We start from the raw sequence: 13,692 nt of genomic DNA on the forward strand, positions 1-13,692 counted from the left end.
TTAATCAGCAATTATGCACTTCCCACATTTTGGTTAAAAAAAAAAAACAAAAAAAACCCCTCTTCCTTTTTGAACTGATAACGGTGATAGTAACCGGTTGATTTTTTTGAATGTAGCTTTAACTGGCAAAATGTAAAAATAGCAACCTTAATGAAATTCCCAAAGTAGTTTTGACATTTTCCTGACCCATTAGACCCAAACTTTCAGTAACCACTCTCCAAGCATAAAAAACATGACCCGGGAAAGCGTGTGGGTATGGGGCAGCCAAAGTCCATGGGTATCTCAGGGCAGGACCACTGCAAGGATACGAAAGAGACAATGCAGGGGGACAGCAGGGCGGGGCAAGCCAGAAGGCACAGGCTCCAAACCCCAGCTCTGTCCTGGTAGGGTGGCCTTGGTCATAGGTCTTTCTTCTCAGGGGCCACCGCTTGCTCCTTTGTAATTGAGGCAAATGCTTAGGTGGCCTCTCCGGTGTCTTTTCTCTAGTAGTCTTAGTATGTGATATTTCCATGGCCCCCAAAGCCATGGTTGTATGGTGATATCCTTACGTATTTGACATTCTATTCTTTCCGCAGACCCTGTCCTACAACAAATACAACCTCAAACCCCAAACAAGCGAGAAGCAGGCTAAAGAGATTCTGATCCGCCGCCAGAATACCTTAAGGGAGAGCATGAGGAAAGGCCACAGCCTGCCGTGGGGAAAGCCGGTATGGTGGGGTCTGTAGATGCACCCGGGAGCTGGAACAGTCCCTTGCACAGGGCCTCCTCGGGTGACTGCCAGTGGTAGTTACACAAAACCAGCACCTTGTTGCCAGAGTAAACCAAAGCAAGAGGGTGCAGGACACGAGAAAACTTCCCTCTGGGTCTGGAGCCTTAGGGTCCATGGTTAGGATGCGCCTCCAGGATCCAGTCAGCGATGGGAACACACTCCCTGGGCTGTGAGTCTAGACCAGGTGCCATGGTGGCCAGGTACTGACCACTCCAGGGGAGCCTCCATGGACTGGGGCGCTGGGCTCTAGAAGCTTCCTTCTCTCCCAGGAAGATCTAGGGAAGGATCTGTTTTGCCCAGACTCTGGGGTCTCATCTTCATATTACCCACCGTGCATCTGAACTATTCTATTTGAGGCCATATTGTACCAATCTCACTGGAACTTCTGGACGAAGGTTACGTCTAGAGTAGATTCTAATTTCTACCCTAGTCTCAGTGGCTAAAATGTAATGCTAATGAGGAGGACAGTAATAACAGCAACTAACAGCCTGAGCAGAGGGTTAAGTGACCTTGTTCAAACATTTTAGTTTCACAATTTATCATTTTCAAAATAAAATCAAACTAAGTGTTCAACCTGTGATCTTGTAGGAATGCTTACCTTAAGCACACATCTGACGGGCCAACATTAAGAGGTACCTGTAAACTTACTAACGATATCGTGACATAGCACTCATATTGTGTTTGCAAAGCATACAAGTGCTTTCCAGTGTTTTAGTTTATCCTCAGACTCTTTCTGTGAACAATGTAACACAGGCATTTTATCTCCTTTCTCCAGACAGTGAAACTCTGGCACAAAAAGTCTAATTGGCTTATCCCACTTAATCATAATTATTCCAATGAATAGAATACAGATCTCCTGACCATGGACTAAATACTCTTTATTTTTTCCTAAAACAATATATCCCAATAATCCATAATTCTGTTTTTCTTACGAAAAAACAAATGGCTTCCAAAATAAAGTCAAGTGAGGGGTTCATAATGGTCTGTTTTATCATGACAGGGAAAGGAAACACATATTGAAGGCTGAAGCATTCTGCTGTCTCTAAACCAGTCACAGGAGTACAAGGGAGCCAGTGTGGGCCTGTATCTCCCACTGTGTCCCATGGGAGGCTCTGAATCGCAGACTCACCTCTGCTTTTCCTTTCTGTTTGCTATCCACAGGCCGGTACCAAAAATATCCGCTACCTCTCCTTTCCCTATGGCCATCCTCAGCCTGCAAGAAGAGATCCGAGGGTTGCTGATTTCACAGGTAACCTGCCTGCCTGGCTGTTCTTCTTTTCTTGTAAAGGGTCAGATGGCAAATATTTTGGAGCTCGTGGGCCAAGAGGCAAAATCAAGAATATTATGTAGGTACTTACATGACAAGAAAAAGAGTAAACAAAAAAAAAAAAGAAAAAGAGTAAACAACTTTTTTATTAATCTAAATCAGCGCTTGATTTATGGACACTGAAATTTGAATTCCATGTCATTTTTACCTGTCATAAAATATTCTTCTTTTGATTTTTTTTTTCAGCCCCTTAAAAAGGTGGCAACTATTCTTAGCTCACAAGCCATACAAAAAGAGACAACAGGCTGGATATAGCCCAGGGGGGATAATTTGCTGATGTAAAATGGGTACTTTTTAAAAATATTTGAAAATTTTGACTCCAATTGAATGTCTGAAATATTTAAAAATTAGCAGGATTCTCCCAAATTGGTAAATTTTACTAAAATAATTTCATCAAATTTACTGATTAACTGTTTCCCTCTTAATATCGAATTCTTAAGTAGAATTCTTAGAATTATTAAAACTGCCTATTCTAATAAAAGCCGTTATTATTTTTAAAATGTATATATAAAATGATTTTCTATTAGCAAAGGTGATATGTAATATATAATATGCCATATTATCTATTTTAATTTTTCCAAATTTTTAAGACTTAAAAACACATTGGAAATTCAAATAAGCTAAACCTATAGGATTTTAGAATTATATCTTTGAAGAGTGAATATAATTATTCTTCAAAATGGAACTTTATTTTCTTCTGATTTAAAAACATGCTTGATATAAAACCAAAATCAATCAGTAGAAAAAAGCATAAAATAAGAAAGTTAAAAGCACTTGAAACCCCAACACCAGGAAATAATCACTATAGAACATTTTGGTAAGCATTCTTCTATAATTCTCTCTGCACCATCCTGATCCCTACCCTATCTGTACCTGACAGAAGAAGGAGAGAAAGAAAGAAAGAAACAAACAGCATCATGTTATCCACAAAATCATTGTATCATCATTGTTTTGGAATTTTAATAAATTGCCTAGTTCTCTCAACCATGTACTGTGGACATATTTCCATTCAATTGATATAAACTAAATAATCATTTTTATGAGTAAATAATAGTCAATTATATAAAATAATCCTAGTTTAGTTAACTAAATCCTTATTAACAAATATTAAGGTATTTTGCCTTTATATGTAATATGAGCAATGATATATAATAAGCACCTCAGATCACTTGTGATTGTTTTTTGCACAAATAATCAATTATTCCCTTAGTACATTTTCATGGAAGCAAAATTTGGGGGTCAAAAACTACACATATTTAAATTTACCCTCACACCCACAGTCTGTGAGAAAGGTCATTGCCAAACACTTCTTTTTTTTTTTTTAAGATTTTATTTATTTATTTAACAGAGAGAGACACAGGGAGAGAGGGTACACAAGCAGGGGGAGTGGGAGAGGGAGAAGCAGGCTTCCCGCGGAGCAGGGAGCCCGATGTGGGGCTCGATCCCAGGACCCTGGGATCATGACCTGAGCTGAAGGCAGGCATTTAACGACTGAGCCACCCAGGCGCCCCCATTGCCAAACACTTTACCATCACTCAGACTTTTGAGTGACCTCTGATGTGATAGGATAAAATTTACATACCATATTAATTTTCATCTGAGTCTGATTTTTAGTAAGGTTGAACGTCTTTTCATATTTTTTAGAAGCAACTGTATTTCTTCTTGGGAAGTTTCTGTTTCTGCCTTTGGCCATTTTTTTCTATTCCGTTGTTTGTTTTCTTAAAATGAATTGGAAGAACACTGTATGACAAGGATAGCATCCATTGTCTCATGTTTGTTGCCAATGGTTTCTCTTCCAGTTTCACATTTATCTTTTAGTTTTTAGATATACTCGCCATTCAGAAATTTTTATTCTGATTAATCAAATCTGCTCCATCTTCCACAGAAAAATTAGAAAACCATTTACCCAATGTTTTTAAACTTTACTAGTTTAATGATTCCATTTAAATTTCAACCCTTTGAGATTTATCTTTGTGTAGATTAAGACAGAGCCACGCTTCAGATTGTTTTCCAATGGCTGTGCACCTGTCCCAACCCCATCTTTTCCTCCAGGATAAGATGCTATCTTTGCTGTGCTAAAGTCATTTACCCTGAGAGAGTTCTCGGCTCTCAGTTCTGTTTCATTGATCTAACCATTTATTCCCAGAGCACTCTCTTGAAAGCAGTGTCATTTTATGTTATAAAAGAGCTAATCCACAAACAAAAGCAAACAAACAAAACAAAAGAGTGCCATTGTAGGGTGTATAATAAATTAATTTCTAAAAATCTTCCTGGTACAAGTAATTTGCTGCTATTTACATTGTTTGAATGAATAGAAAACATGAAATTCTCACGGTCATTTCTTATGATGGACATACAACATCGCATGCTCCTGTAACAGGGGATCACCACGTAACAATCTTACTTGAGCACAAATGTGCAAATCTTTTTTTTTTTTAAGATTTTATTTATTTATTTGACAGAGAGAGACATAGCGAGAGCAGGAACACAAGCAGGGGGAGTGGGAGAGGGAGAAGCAGGCTTCCCGCAGAGCAGGGAGCCCCATGTGGGACTCGATCCCAGGACCCTGGGATCACGACCTGAGCCGAAGGCAGGCGCTTAACGACTGAGCCACTCGGGTGCCCACAAATGTGCAAATCTTAAATAAAGCATTATTAACAAAATACAGTAGAACATTAAAGAAATACTACACCTTACCAAGTGGGATTTATTCCAGAAGTGGGGGTTGTTTAACATTTGGAAATGTGTTTACAACATTCACGAGACGAATAGGTCAAAGGATCCTATTCTTCGAATAGATGCCCTAAAAGGCATCTCACTCGTATTTTCCATTAAAATAATAAAATCCTGGGGCGCCTGGGTGGCTCAGTTGGTTAAGCGTCTGCCTTCGGCTCAGGTCATGATCCCAGGGTCTTGGGATCGAGCCCCACATTGGGCTCTCTGCTCGGCGGGAAGCCTGCTTCTCCCTCTCCCACTCCCCCTGCTTGTGTTCCCTCTCTCGCTATGTCTGTCTCTGTCAAATAAGTAAATAAAATCTTTAAAAAATAAATAAAATAATAAAATAAAATAATAAAATCCTAGGACAATATATTTAGGACTTATATGAAGAAAACATAAAAGCTGACTTCTCCATGCTGTCATTTTCTCTCTGTAAAGAGAATATTGGTACCTCCCACATACAACAGTGTTGCCCCGAGGTGAAGCCAGGCAATGCATACAAAACTCTTAGAATAGTGTCTGGAATCAAGTAAATGAACAGGAAATATTACCCATTATAATTAGTACTAGAGGAACATCAAAGAAGACTTGATGTGGGTAGATAGAGGTGTTCTTGGAACGAAAGACAACACTTCAGTCTAGGCATGGAATGAAATCTTGGCCCAATGAACATTTTTTTCTTTCAAATGTACACAACTAGTTCAAAATTTTATTAGATGAGCAAAAATGGTGGTTAACCTAGAAATCTGAGAAGGGAAAGTAATGAAGTGGGACTATTTTTTGAATTGTTATTAAGTTTTTTATTTTAATTCCAGTATAGTTAAGATACAGTGTTATATTAGTTTCAAGTGTATGATATAGTGATTCAACAATTCTATACCTTACTCAGTGCTCATCAAGTTACGTAAGTGTACTCTTGGGTGCCTGGGTGGCTCAGTCAGTTAATCGTCTGACTTTGGCTCAGGTCTGATCCCAGGGTCCAGGGATCGAGTCCAGCATCAGGCTCCTTGCTCAGTGGGGAGCCTGCTTCTTCCTCTCCCCCTGCTTGTTCTCTCTCTCACTATCTTTCTCTCTCAATAAATAAATAAAATCTTTAAAAACAAAGATAAGTGCACTCTTAATCCCCTTCACTTATTTCACCCCTCCCTCTACCCACTCCCTTCTGGTAACCATCAGTTTGTTCTCTGTAGTTAAGAGTCTCTTTCTTGGTTTGCCTCTCTCTCTTTTTTCCCTTTGCTTGTTTGTTTTGTTTTTTAAATTCCTCATATGAGTGAAACCATATAGTATTTGTTTTTCTCTGACGGACTTATTTCACTTAGTGTAATATTCTCTGGCTCCATCCATGTCATTGCAAATAGCAAGATTTCATTCTTTTTGATGGCTAAATAATATACCTTTGTATATATATACACCACACCTTCTTTATCCGTTCATCAATCGATGGACACTTGGGCTGCTTCCATAGTTTGGCTATTGTAAATAATGTTGCAGTGAACATAGGGGTGCATATATCCTTTCGGAGTGGGACTTAATTTACTGGTTATCCTTAATAAATTTTAAAGCATTATAATAATCAGGGTTAGACTGAGATCATTCTCATTGAGTCTCTGGACACAATTATTTGAATCCACATTCTCTCCAAACCTGAAGTCTTTCCGCACCAGGCCAAGTGAAGGAGTGGCCAGGGGCCTCTAGGGGAGAAGATGGGGGGAGAGACGGCATCGAGCAGGCAGTCTCTGGCTAACCAGGCTGTGACTTGGAGAGCATTTTCCTTTCTCACTGCCCCCTTGCTCTCCAGTGTTGGCACATCCCTTACTCTAGATGTGTGTGGGGCTCCACATTCTCTTCCAAGGCTCTTTTGCATGGAGCCAAGGCTCACTTGGTGTTATAAGTAGAGAGCTCCTTCCTAGACACCGACCTCCTCTGCTCTGAGGCGGCTGACAATCCATGTGGATTGGGGAAGATGAAAGAGGTCTGGAGATGGACACACAAAGATGTGAATGTACTTAATGCCACGGAACTATGCAATAAAATGGTGACAATGAAAAAAAAAAGGTTAAAATGGTAAATTTTATCAGAATTAAAATAAAACCATGAGGAAAGGGAGGAGGGAGGGTTGCACCCACGGTCTAGGTCTCTAAACAGTGTATATTGTACTGGGTAGTCCAGTGTCACCCCCTGGGTATCAGGCTCTGCCTGGCCCTGTGCAGAAGCACTTCCTGTTTCTCCTTCACCCTGCCCCTGGGTGCCTAAGTCCAGAAGTTAAAGTGGAAGAGAGAAGAATAGATGTTCAGATTTTGCTGCAAGGTCTCCATTGATCTCTCCCTGGAACTGCCTGCCTGGGTGCTGACCTGCAGGACATTGTGCAATTGGGACAGAGCCCAGCCCCCGCTCTTCCTCCTTCCTCTTCCGCTTTCCACTGGCTTCTTCCTCCCCTTTTGGACACATCTACTGATTTAAGTTGCATGGAATCTTGCAAGTTGCATGCTCAAGCCTCTTCCTAGTGTTTGGAACCTATTTTTCAATAAGCAGAGGTGGTCAGGAAACATCAGTTTTAATCTGTGTGCTGATGCAGAGCATATGCTCAGAAGGAGGGGTTGGAAACTAGGAGGGGGTGGGAGGGTATGGGCCAAAGGACTGCTCTTTGGGGCAGAAGCAACCAGGCCATTGTTTCCTTAGGTAATATTCCAAGCACCAAAGGATCAAGGGGAACTCTTGTTCCAGGCCAGATCATGGAGCACAAATTAAAGGGAAGTAGAGAAAAAATGGACAAATAATCTGAACTAATTTTTTTTTTTTTTAATTCAAAGCAGTTGATTCCTGTCCCTCACTCCCCACAACTTCCAGGCTACCTTCTGAGGAAAATTCAACTACATTTAGAAAAACATTATTAAATAGGTTATTTAAAATTTTTCTGATGACTAAACACATTTTGCCTTCTGCATACCAGTGTGCATATCAGTTCCAGCTGTGGGGTTTTTATTTAGTTTTGTGTTTGGTTTTTTAAGAGGGAATAAAGAGTGGGAGAAAGAATCCTGCTTTTAGATTTAAATATAAAGTTCTTAAAATACTTAAATTCCCAGGAGAATATTTAAAGGGAAAATAAATTTATTTTATTTTTTTTAACATATAATGTATTATTTGTTTCAGGGGTACAGGTGTGTGATTCATCAGTCTTACACAATTCACAGTGCTCACCATAGCACATACCCTCCCCAGTGTCCATCACCCAGCCACCCCATCCCTCCCACCCCCCTCCACTCCAGCAACCCTCAGTTTGTTTCCCGAGATTAAAAGTCTCTTATGGTTTGTCTCCCTCTCTGGTTTTGTCTTGTTTCATTTTTCCCTCCCTTCCCCTATGATCCTCTGTCTTGCTTCTCAAATTCCTCATATCAGCGAGATCATATACTTGTCTTAGGGAAAATAAATTCATAAGGTTAAAACTTGAGGAAATGAGAATAGGTGAGATTTGTGAAAACTACTCATTTGAAGATATGTGCTCAGTGAAGTTGGGAAAAGGCAATGTCCTAGGCATGGATGAGGTCTTTGGAAGGTCATCTGAGAAGGGATGTTACGTAGATACCCAATGGCTTCCCTCTGCTCTTGGCGTAGCCTCCTGACCTGCACATGGCACGTATCAGGGAGCCAGGCATAGTCTGGCAGAGAGCAGATATGCAGCTGGACAGACTCTGCTAAACTGCAGTCCCATCTTCACTGTGATACTGAAAGTCACTTAACCTCTTGAAACCTCAGCCTCTTTACCTATGAAATGGAGATGTTAACTTTACTCATCTCCAAGGCTTGTCGTAAGGTTTAAATGGCATAATAGATGTAAAATAGGTAGCACAGTGACAGGTGCAGAGTGAGTTCTCCATACATGGACATCCCATCGCTATCATGACTGTTACATGCCAGCAGAAATCTGTTCTCCTCTTACCTGCTTTGGAGGGAGGACATCTAGTCACAGTGGTTTTGCCACACATGGCTCTCTGCTGTAGCCACCCCTGTTTCTCCAAGATTGGCTCTTTCAAGGCCCAAGGGATGAAACTCAGATTTAATGCTTTCTGGTAACCACTGATTAAAAAGCAAACCAACCGGGGTGCCTGCGTGGCTCAGTCAGTTAAGTGTCTGCCTTCTGCTCAGGTCATGATCCCGGGGTCCTGGATCCGGCTTCCTGCTCAGCAGGGAGTCTGCTTGTCCCTCTCTGTCTGCCCTCCCCCCCACCACCACTCGTGCTCTCTCTCTCTCAAATAAATAAATAAAATCTAAAAACAAACAAACAAAAACAAAGAACAACAACCAAAATCCAAATTTCCCATGTTCCTATCACAGTTACCATGGAACCCTCAGTTAAGCTTTGGTCTTCGACAACACAAAACATCTTTGTGCCTTATGGCCTAATGCCTGTGGCCAGCTCTTCTGATTTTGTAAAAAACACTCCCTTACCTACTTGAAGGAGTCTAGCCTGATACACAGGTTTCGGTGCATTTCTAACACAGCACATATACTTCTATTCTCTGCCCTCCTTGGGGCAGAGAAAGTCAGACAGGCAAATGTAAGATCTGGAACCTCAAGAAGGATGATCTTTCACACTGAGTTCTTGCCATCCAGATATGGAGTCTCCTCTCTGATCGTTAAGTCGTGTTCTTTCCTCCTCTTGTCATATTTCCCTAGGTAATGACAGCAGTGATTCAGAACTCCCGTCCATCATGTTCAAAGCACACCCTCGAACAGGGACACTTCAACAAAGACAGCTGACACAAGAGATAATCCCAATGAAGAGCTTACCCAGAGGACGGAAGCCATGCCACTTCGGGTATCCAAGAAACACAAACCAAGAAGAGCACGTTGGCGCAGGCAGAAGGGAGGCACTACGGCCCAAACCACTATTCCACGCAGTAGATGAGGAGTTTGAATCTGGAGAGGAGAGTGAGGAGGAGGCCTCAGCAAGTGGGTCCCGATGGTCAGCGGAGCACAGACCCAGCAGGCAACACCACAGGTCCCACAGTCCTTTGCTCCAAAGAAAATAGTTTCATCATCCACACGATTGTCTCCTTGTATTTCAAGAGTCCATTTTCTTATTGTTGTGGAAGAAGGAGTCTATTTCTCAGAAGCTATTAGACATGCATCTATTAGAGGAAGGGAGATTTTTTTTTGGAGAACAACTTGGAACAAATTTGCAGGCTCTGCTACATTCTTGGTTGGTGTACTCTGTAGATGAATTCCCTGTGAGTGATTAATGTTAATCATTGCAGGAATTATTACTAAAATTCCTAAGAGTGTGTGATCCATGAAATTTATTGAGATACAAGCATGATTGGTCGGTGATTCACCTTGACTATCTGCTTGTGCAGCTTATAATCAAGTTAGAACTGGGAAGGGCCTGGGAAATCATCTGGCCCAATCCTCTGTGTTTACAAATAAGGACGCCTTGCCCAAGGTCTCGTGGTGAGTTGCTGCTTTCACAAGCTGGCTGTCCTCTCTCCTGAGAGAACGCATCCAATTTTCATTTTGATATGTACTATGCGATAATTATACTTTTGGGGAAAGGTAAAATTTGCCATAACATGACTATATTTAATCAGTAGCAAGAATAAATGGATGTGATATGTACTAGAGAATTAATCTGTGAACAATGGTCTTGTAGTCTATTTTATAATTGGAATATTTATTTTAAAAACAAAATGGACATAAACAGACTTTCATAGCAATGACACGAACAACAGGTATTTATTAGATGTGCAGTTGTAGGCTGTGATACTGTGCCCTAGGGTTGGAAACTATTTCCCAATTTAATTTTCCATCCTCATCACCCCCAGACTTGACATTGAACCTCACACCCTAGCTCACCAACTTTGCTAGATGACTTTATCTTTCCTCCCTCCTTGCTCTCTCTTCCTTTTCTCACTCTTCTGGCCACCTGTAGATGAACACATATTTATTCAGTGCTATTTATTGTGCCAAATGTCTGATCTATAATAAACAACCATATTATCCTTTATCATTGCTATTTTTGACATCTCTAACCATCCCCAACTGATTTAATCCTGTACATCTTTGAAGGATGCTTTCTGATGCACCCAGCTCCCTAGACTTGCCTTGATCCCCTTACTCAGAAGCAATGAAGTGATCTGCTTCCTCCTGGGTGCCCCCACAATGCACTGGGTGTGTTACAGAACTTATCTGGGAATTACACTTACACATGTTGTGTGTGTATCTGCCATGATCTGAAGGACGGAGAGGATAGTCTGTTCATTTTAAATTTTAACCACTCATCAATTGTTTTGTTTTTTTTTTTTATCTCTTGGCTTTACTTTTCCTCTATTTTTTTTTACTTTTATCCATTTTTTTTGTCTTAGTTATTACAGTGCCCTGGGTATGTGGTAGATTATTTATAAATGTTGGGGCAACAGTGATCTTTTTTTTTTTTTCTTCTGAATATGAAATATAAGGCTGCTTCTAGGTTGTCTAAATATTTTAAATTATATACTACCAAATAATAGTAGTCAGCCCAAAGAGATAGAAGTATATATAAAACCTGGCATCTCTGAGTTTTGGGTTTTTTTTCCCTCTTTATTATTGTCTAAACAAACAAGCAGTCAAAGCAACAGAAAAAACTTTATGCCAGGGAGTCAGTGAGTCATTATCTTCAAACTGTAGATGAAGATACAGAGAGTAGAGGCATCAGAAATCACCTTTTCAAAGCCATATGCAAAGCCGATTCTTGAGAGGTAGAGAATGCTGAGTTCCTTGCTGGATTCTCCACATAACAGAAATCCAAACTGTGAAGTCCCCTTCCCAGAGTTGCCAGCAAAGTCTAAGAATTAGTGGAATTTATCTAATTCTTCTGTTTTCCCTTTGAGAGAGGGATGGTGGGATTTAGTGAATAGATGGGAACTCTCCCTTTTTAATTGGTAGAAACCATAATGGAGTCGTTGGCCTGGAGGCCATTTATTCATCTAGACACCGTCTGACCCTGGCTGCCTGGGACAGGAAAGTGGCCCTGGAGTTCTTTCCTGGAAAGTTGAGGGCCCTCGTGGTCCTAGTAGCTCTGGTAGACTTGGCAAGCTCATGGTGGAAATGCCTCTTTACTCAGTCATCCAGGATTGTTTCCAAATGCAGTTTGATCTGATTTTCATTCCACTGGCGACAGCCCACTCTGGGGATTGGTTGAGGGTGTGATTGGTACACCAAGAGTGCTCTTGGGTTTGGGTTTCATATCATGAGTTTTTCCAACAGGCACCAAGCAGTGCAGCAGAGAAAGTTCCCTCTTGAGTGTTGAGACAGTTCTGCTTCTTTTCCCTACACAGCTCGGGGGGGTTGGAATCCCATGAGGGTGTTCTCCTAGGCCCGGCTACTGGTCCACTGAGCCTCACACCTTCTCCACCAGAAGCAGAATTTGCCCTTCTATCTTCAACCTCGAAAAAGCAAACACACAACCCACAGAATCTTATTTTCCCTCTGTAAGTTGTTTGTTCTGTTTTGTTTTTTTACTTTCTCAAACCTGTTCCTATTGTTAACCTCAGTGGACTTAGGTTTTAGTAAATTCTGAAATTGGGTAAAGTAACATTTCCTTTTATTTATCCTATACAGCAGCTTTCTACCTTAAAGGTTTCCCACATGTTTGCTGGTGTTTGGGATGTGGTAAATATTTGTACTCACGCTGCCCAAACCTGACGTGATGCTATGGGACCTCCCCTGTCTTTCATCATCCTGCTAAAAGAGAAACATTGGCTGTAGAAGAGAGTCTGCTATGACAAGGTGGGGATGGCATTCTGGACGCTCTACTGTGCTTCCCTCATGCTTTTCTCTCTCGTGAAGGCCAGATACTTCTGTGCTTCTCTTCTGAGAAAAAGTTAAAGGGTCATGGGAAGTAGAGCTAGGATTGCCACTTGAATTCAGTGATAGAATTACCATGCCTAGGTAGAAGAGGTGACTACTGCTCAGGTCTTTAGCCTACATCATTGATTTCAGCCTGCAGGGAAGCTCCTAGAACACTTCCTCGCCTATTCAGATGTCTGCCACTCAGATCATTTAGATTTTTAAATCCATGTAGCTAGTTCAGAGCTTAGGCTCTGAGGTCAGGCCACTTTTAGCTGTGGGACTTTGGGCAACCTAGTTATCTTCCCCAAGCTGAAATTTACTGATTGATAAAATAAGGTAGTTATTTTATCTACCTCATCGATAAGGATTAAATAAAGTAATATCTGTAAAAGTCTCAGCTTAGTGCTTGTTTTATAGTAAGAGCAAAAATGTATGTACTCATGACAGAGGACGTACATTAATTACACGAAGAGGTATAAATAACAAACATCTGAGACTTTTCTGAGAGGCAGTTTGAATGACATAATAGAGGATACTTGGGGCTATCCATTAATTCGTAGCAAAACCAGAGATCAGGTCTGGATATGGATTCATGTTTTTTCAGCAACGCTTATTTAATTTTTTTTGTCATTACTTCAAAATCATTGTATTTTCTTGTTTGGGGGGAATGGTCACCATGGTGTCCAACCCTAAGCATGGTTTATTCTCAAAGAGACAATGAATTTAGAAGACCGACCTCTGCATATCATGACAGGCACCCAGTGAAGAAAGGGAGAATTTCTCTGTGCTGGAGAAACATTCAATGGCGTTTAATTCCTCAGCTTGGCATCTTTTCTGTAAGAGAGCTTCCCTCTGGAAGAGTGATTATTTTTAACTTGTAAATATTAACTAGTGAAATAAGTGTTTAAGGACTTCCAGTGTGGAAAAAAAGTAGTTTTTACTGTGTTTCATAACTTTCTAAAATTAGGGAAAATTGTTTTTTTTTTTTAATAAATAAAGTCAGTGTATGTGTTGGTGTTGTCTAGGGTTTTTGCAAATATATTTTATCCACAAA

The 13,692-nt window shown here is 40.7% G+C and overlaps 1 protein-coding gene across 1 annotated transcript in view; it reads left to right on the forward strand.

Annotated features, from left to right (window-relative positions):
* Window positions 1-9,844, forward strand: part of SLC9A4 (solute carrier family 9 member A4) — a 66,986-nt gene extending 57,142 nt beyond the window's left edge. Inside the window, exons 10-12 of the mRNA XM_045883789.1 lie at window positions 576-707; window positions 1,931-2,018; window positions 9,489-9,844. Of these exons, the coding sequence (XP_045739745.1) occupies window positions 576-707; window positions 1,931-2,018; window positions 9,489-9,844 (576 nt within the window). The remainder of the gene's footprint in view (window positions 1-575; window positions 708-1,930; window positions 2,019-9,488) is intronic.
* The last annotated feature ends 3,848 nt before the right edge of the window (window positions 9,845-13,692 follow it).

The sequence above is a fragment of the Mirounga angustirostris genome, unplaced genomic scaffold, assembly GCF_029215605.1.
Source record: "Mirounga angustirostris isolate CCGP_5_RB_7025 unplaced genomic scaffold, mMirAng1.0.hap1 SCAF_10, whole genome shotgun sequence".
Taxonomy (NCBI): Eukaryota; Metazoa; Chordata; class Mammalia; order Carnivora; family Phocidae; genus Mirounga; species Mirounga angustirostris.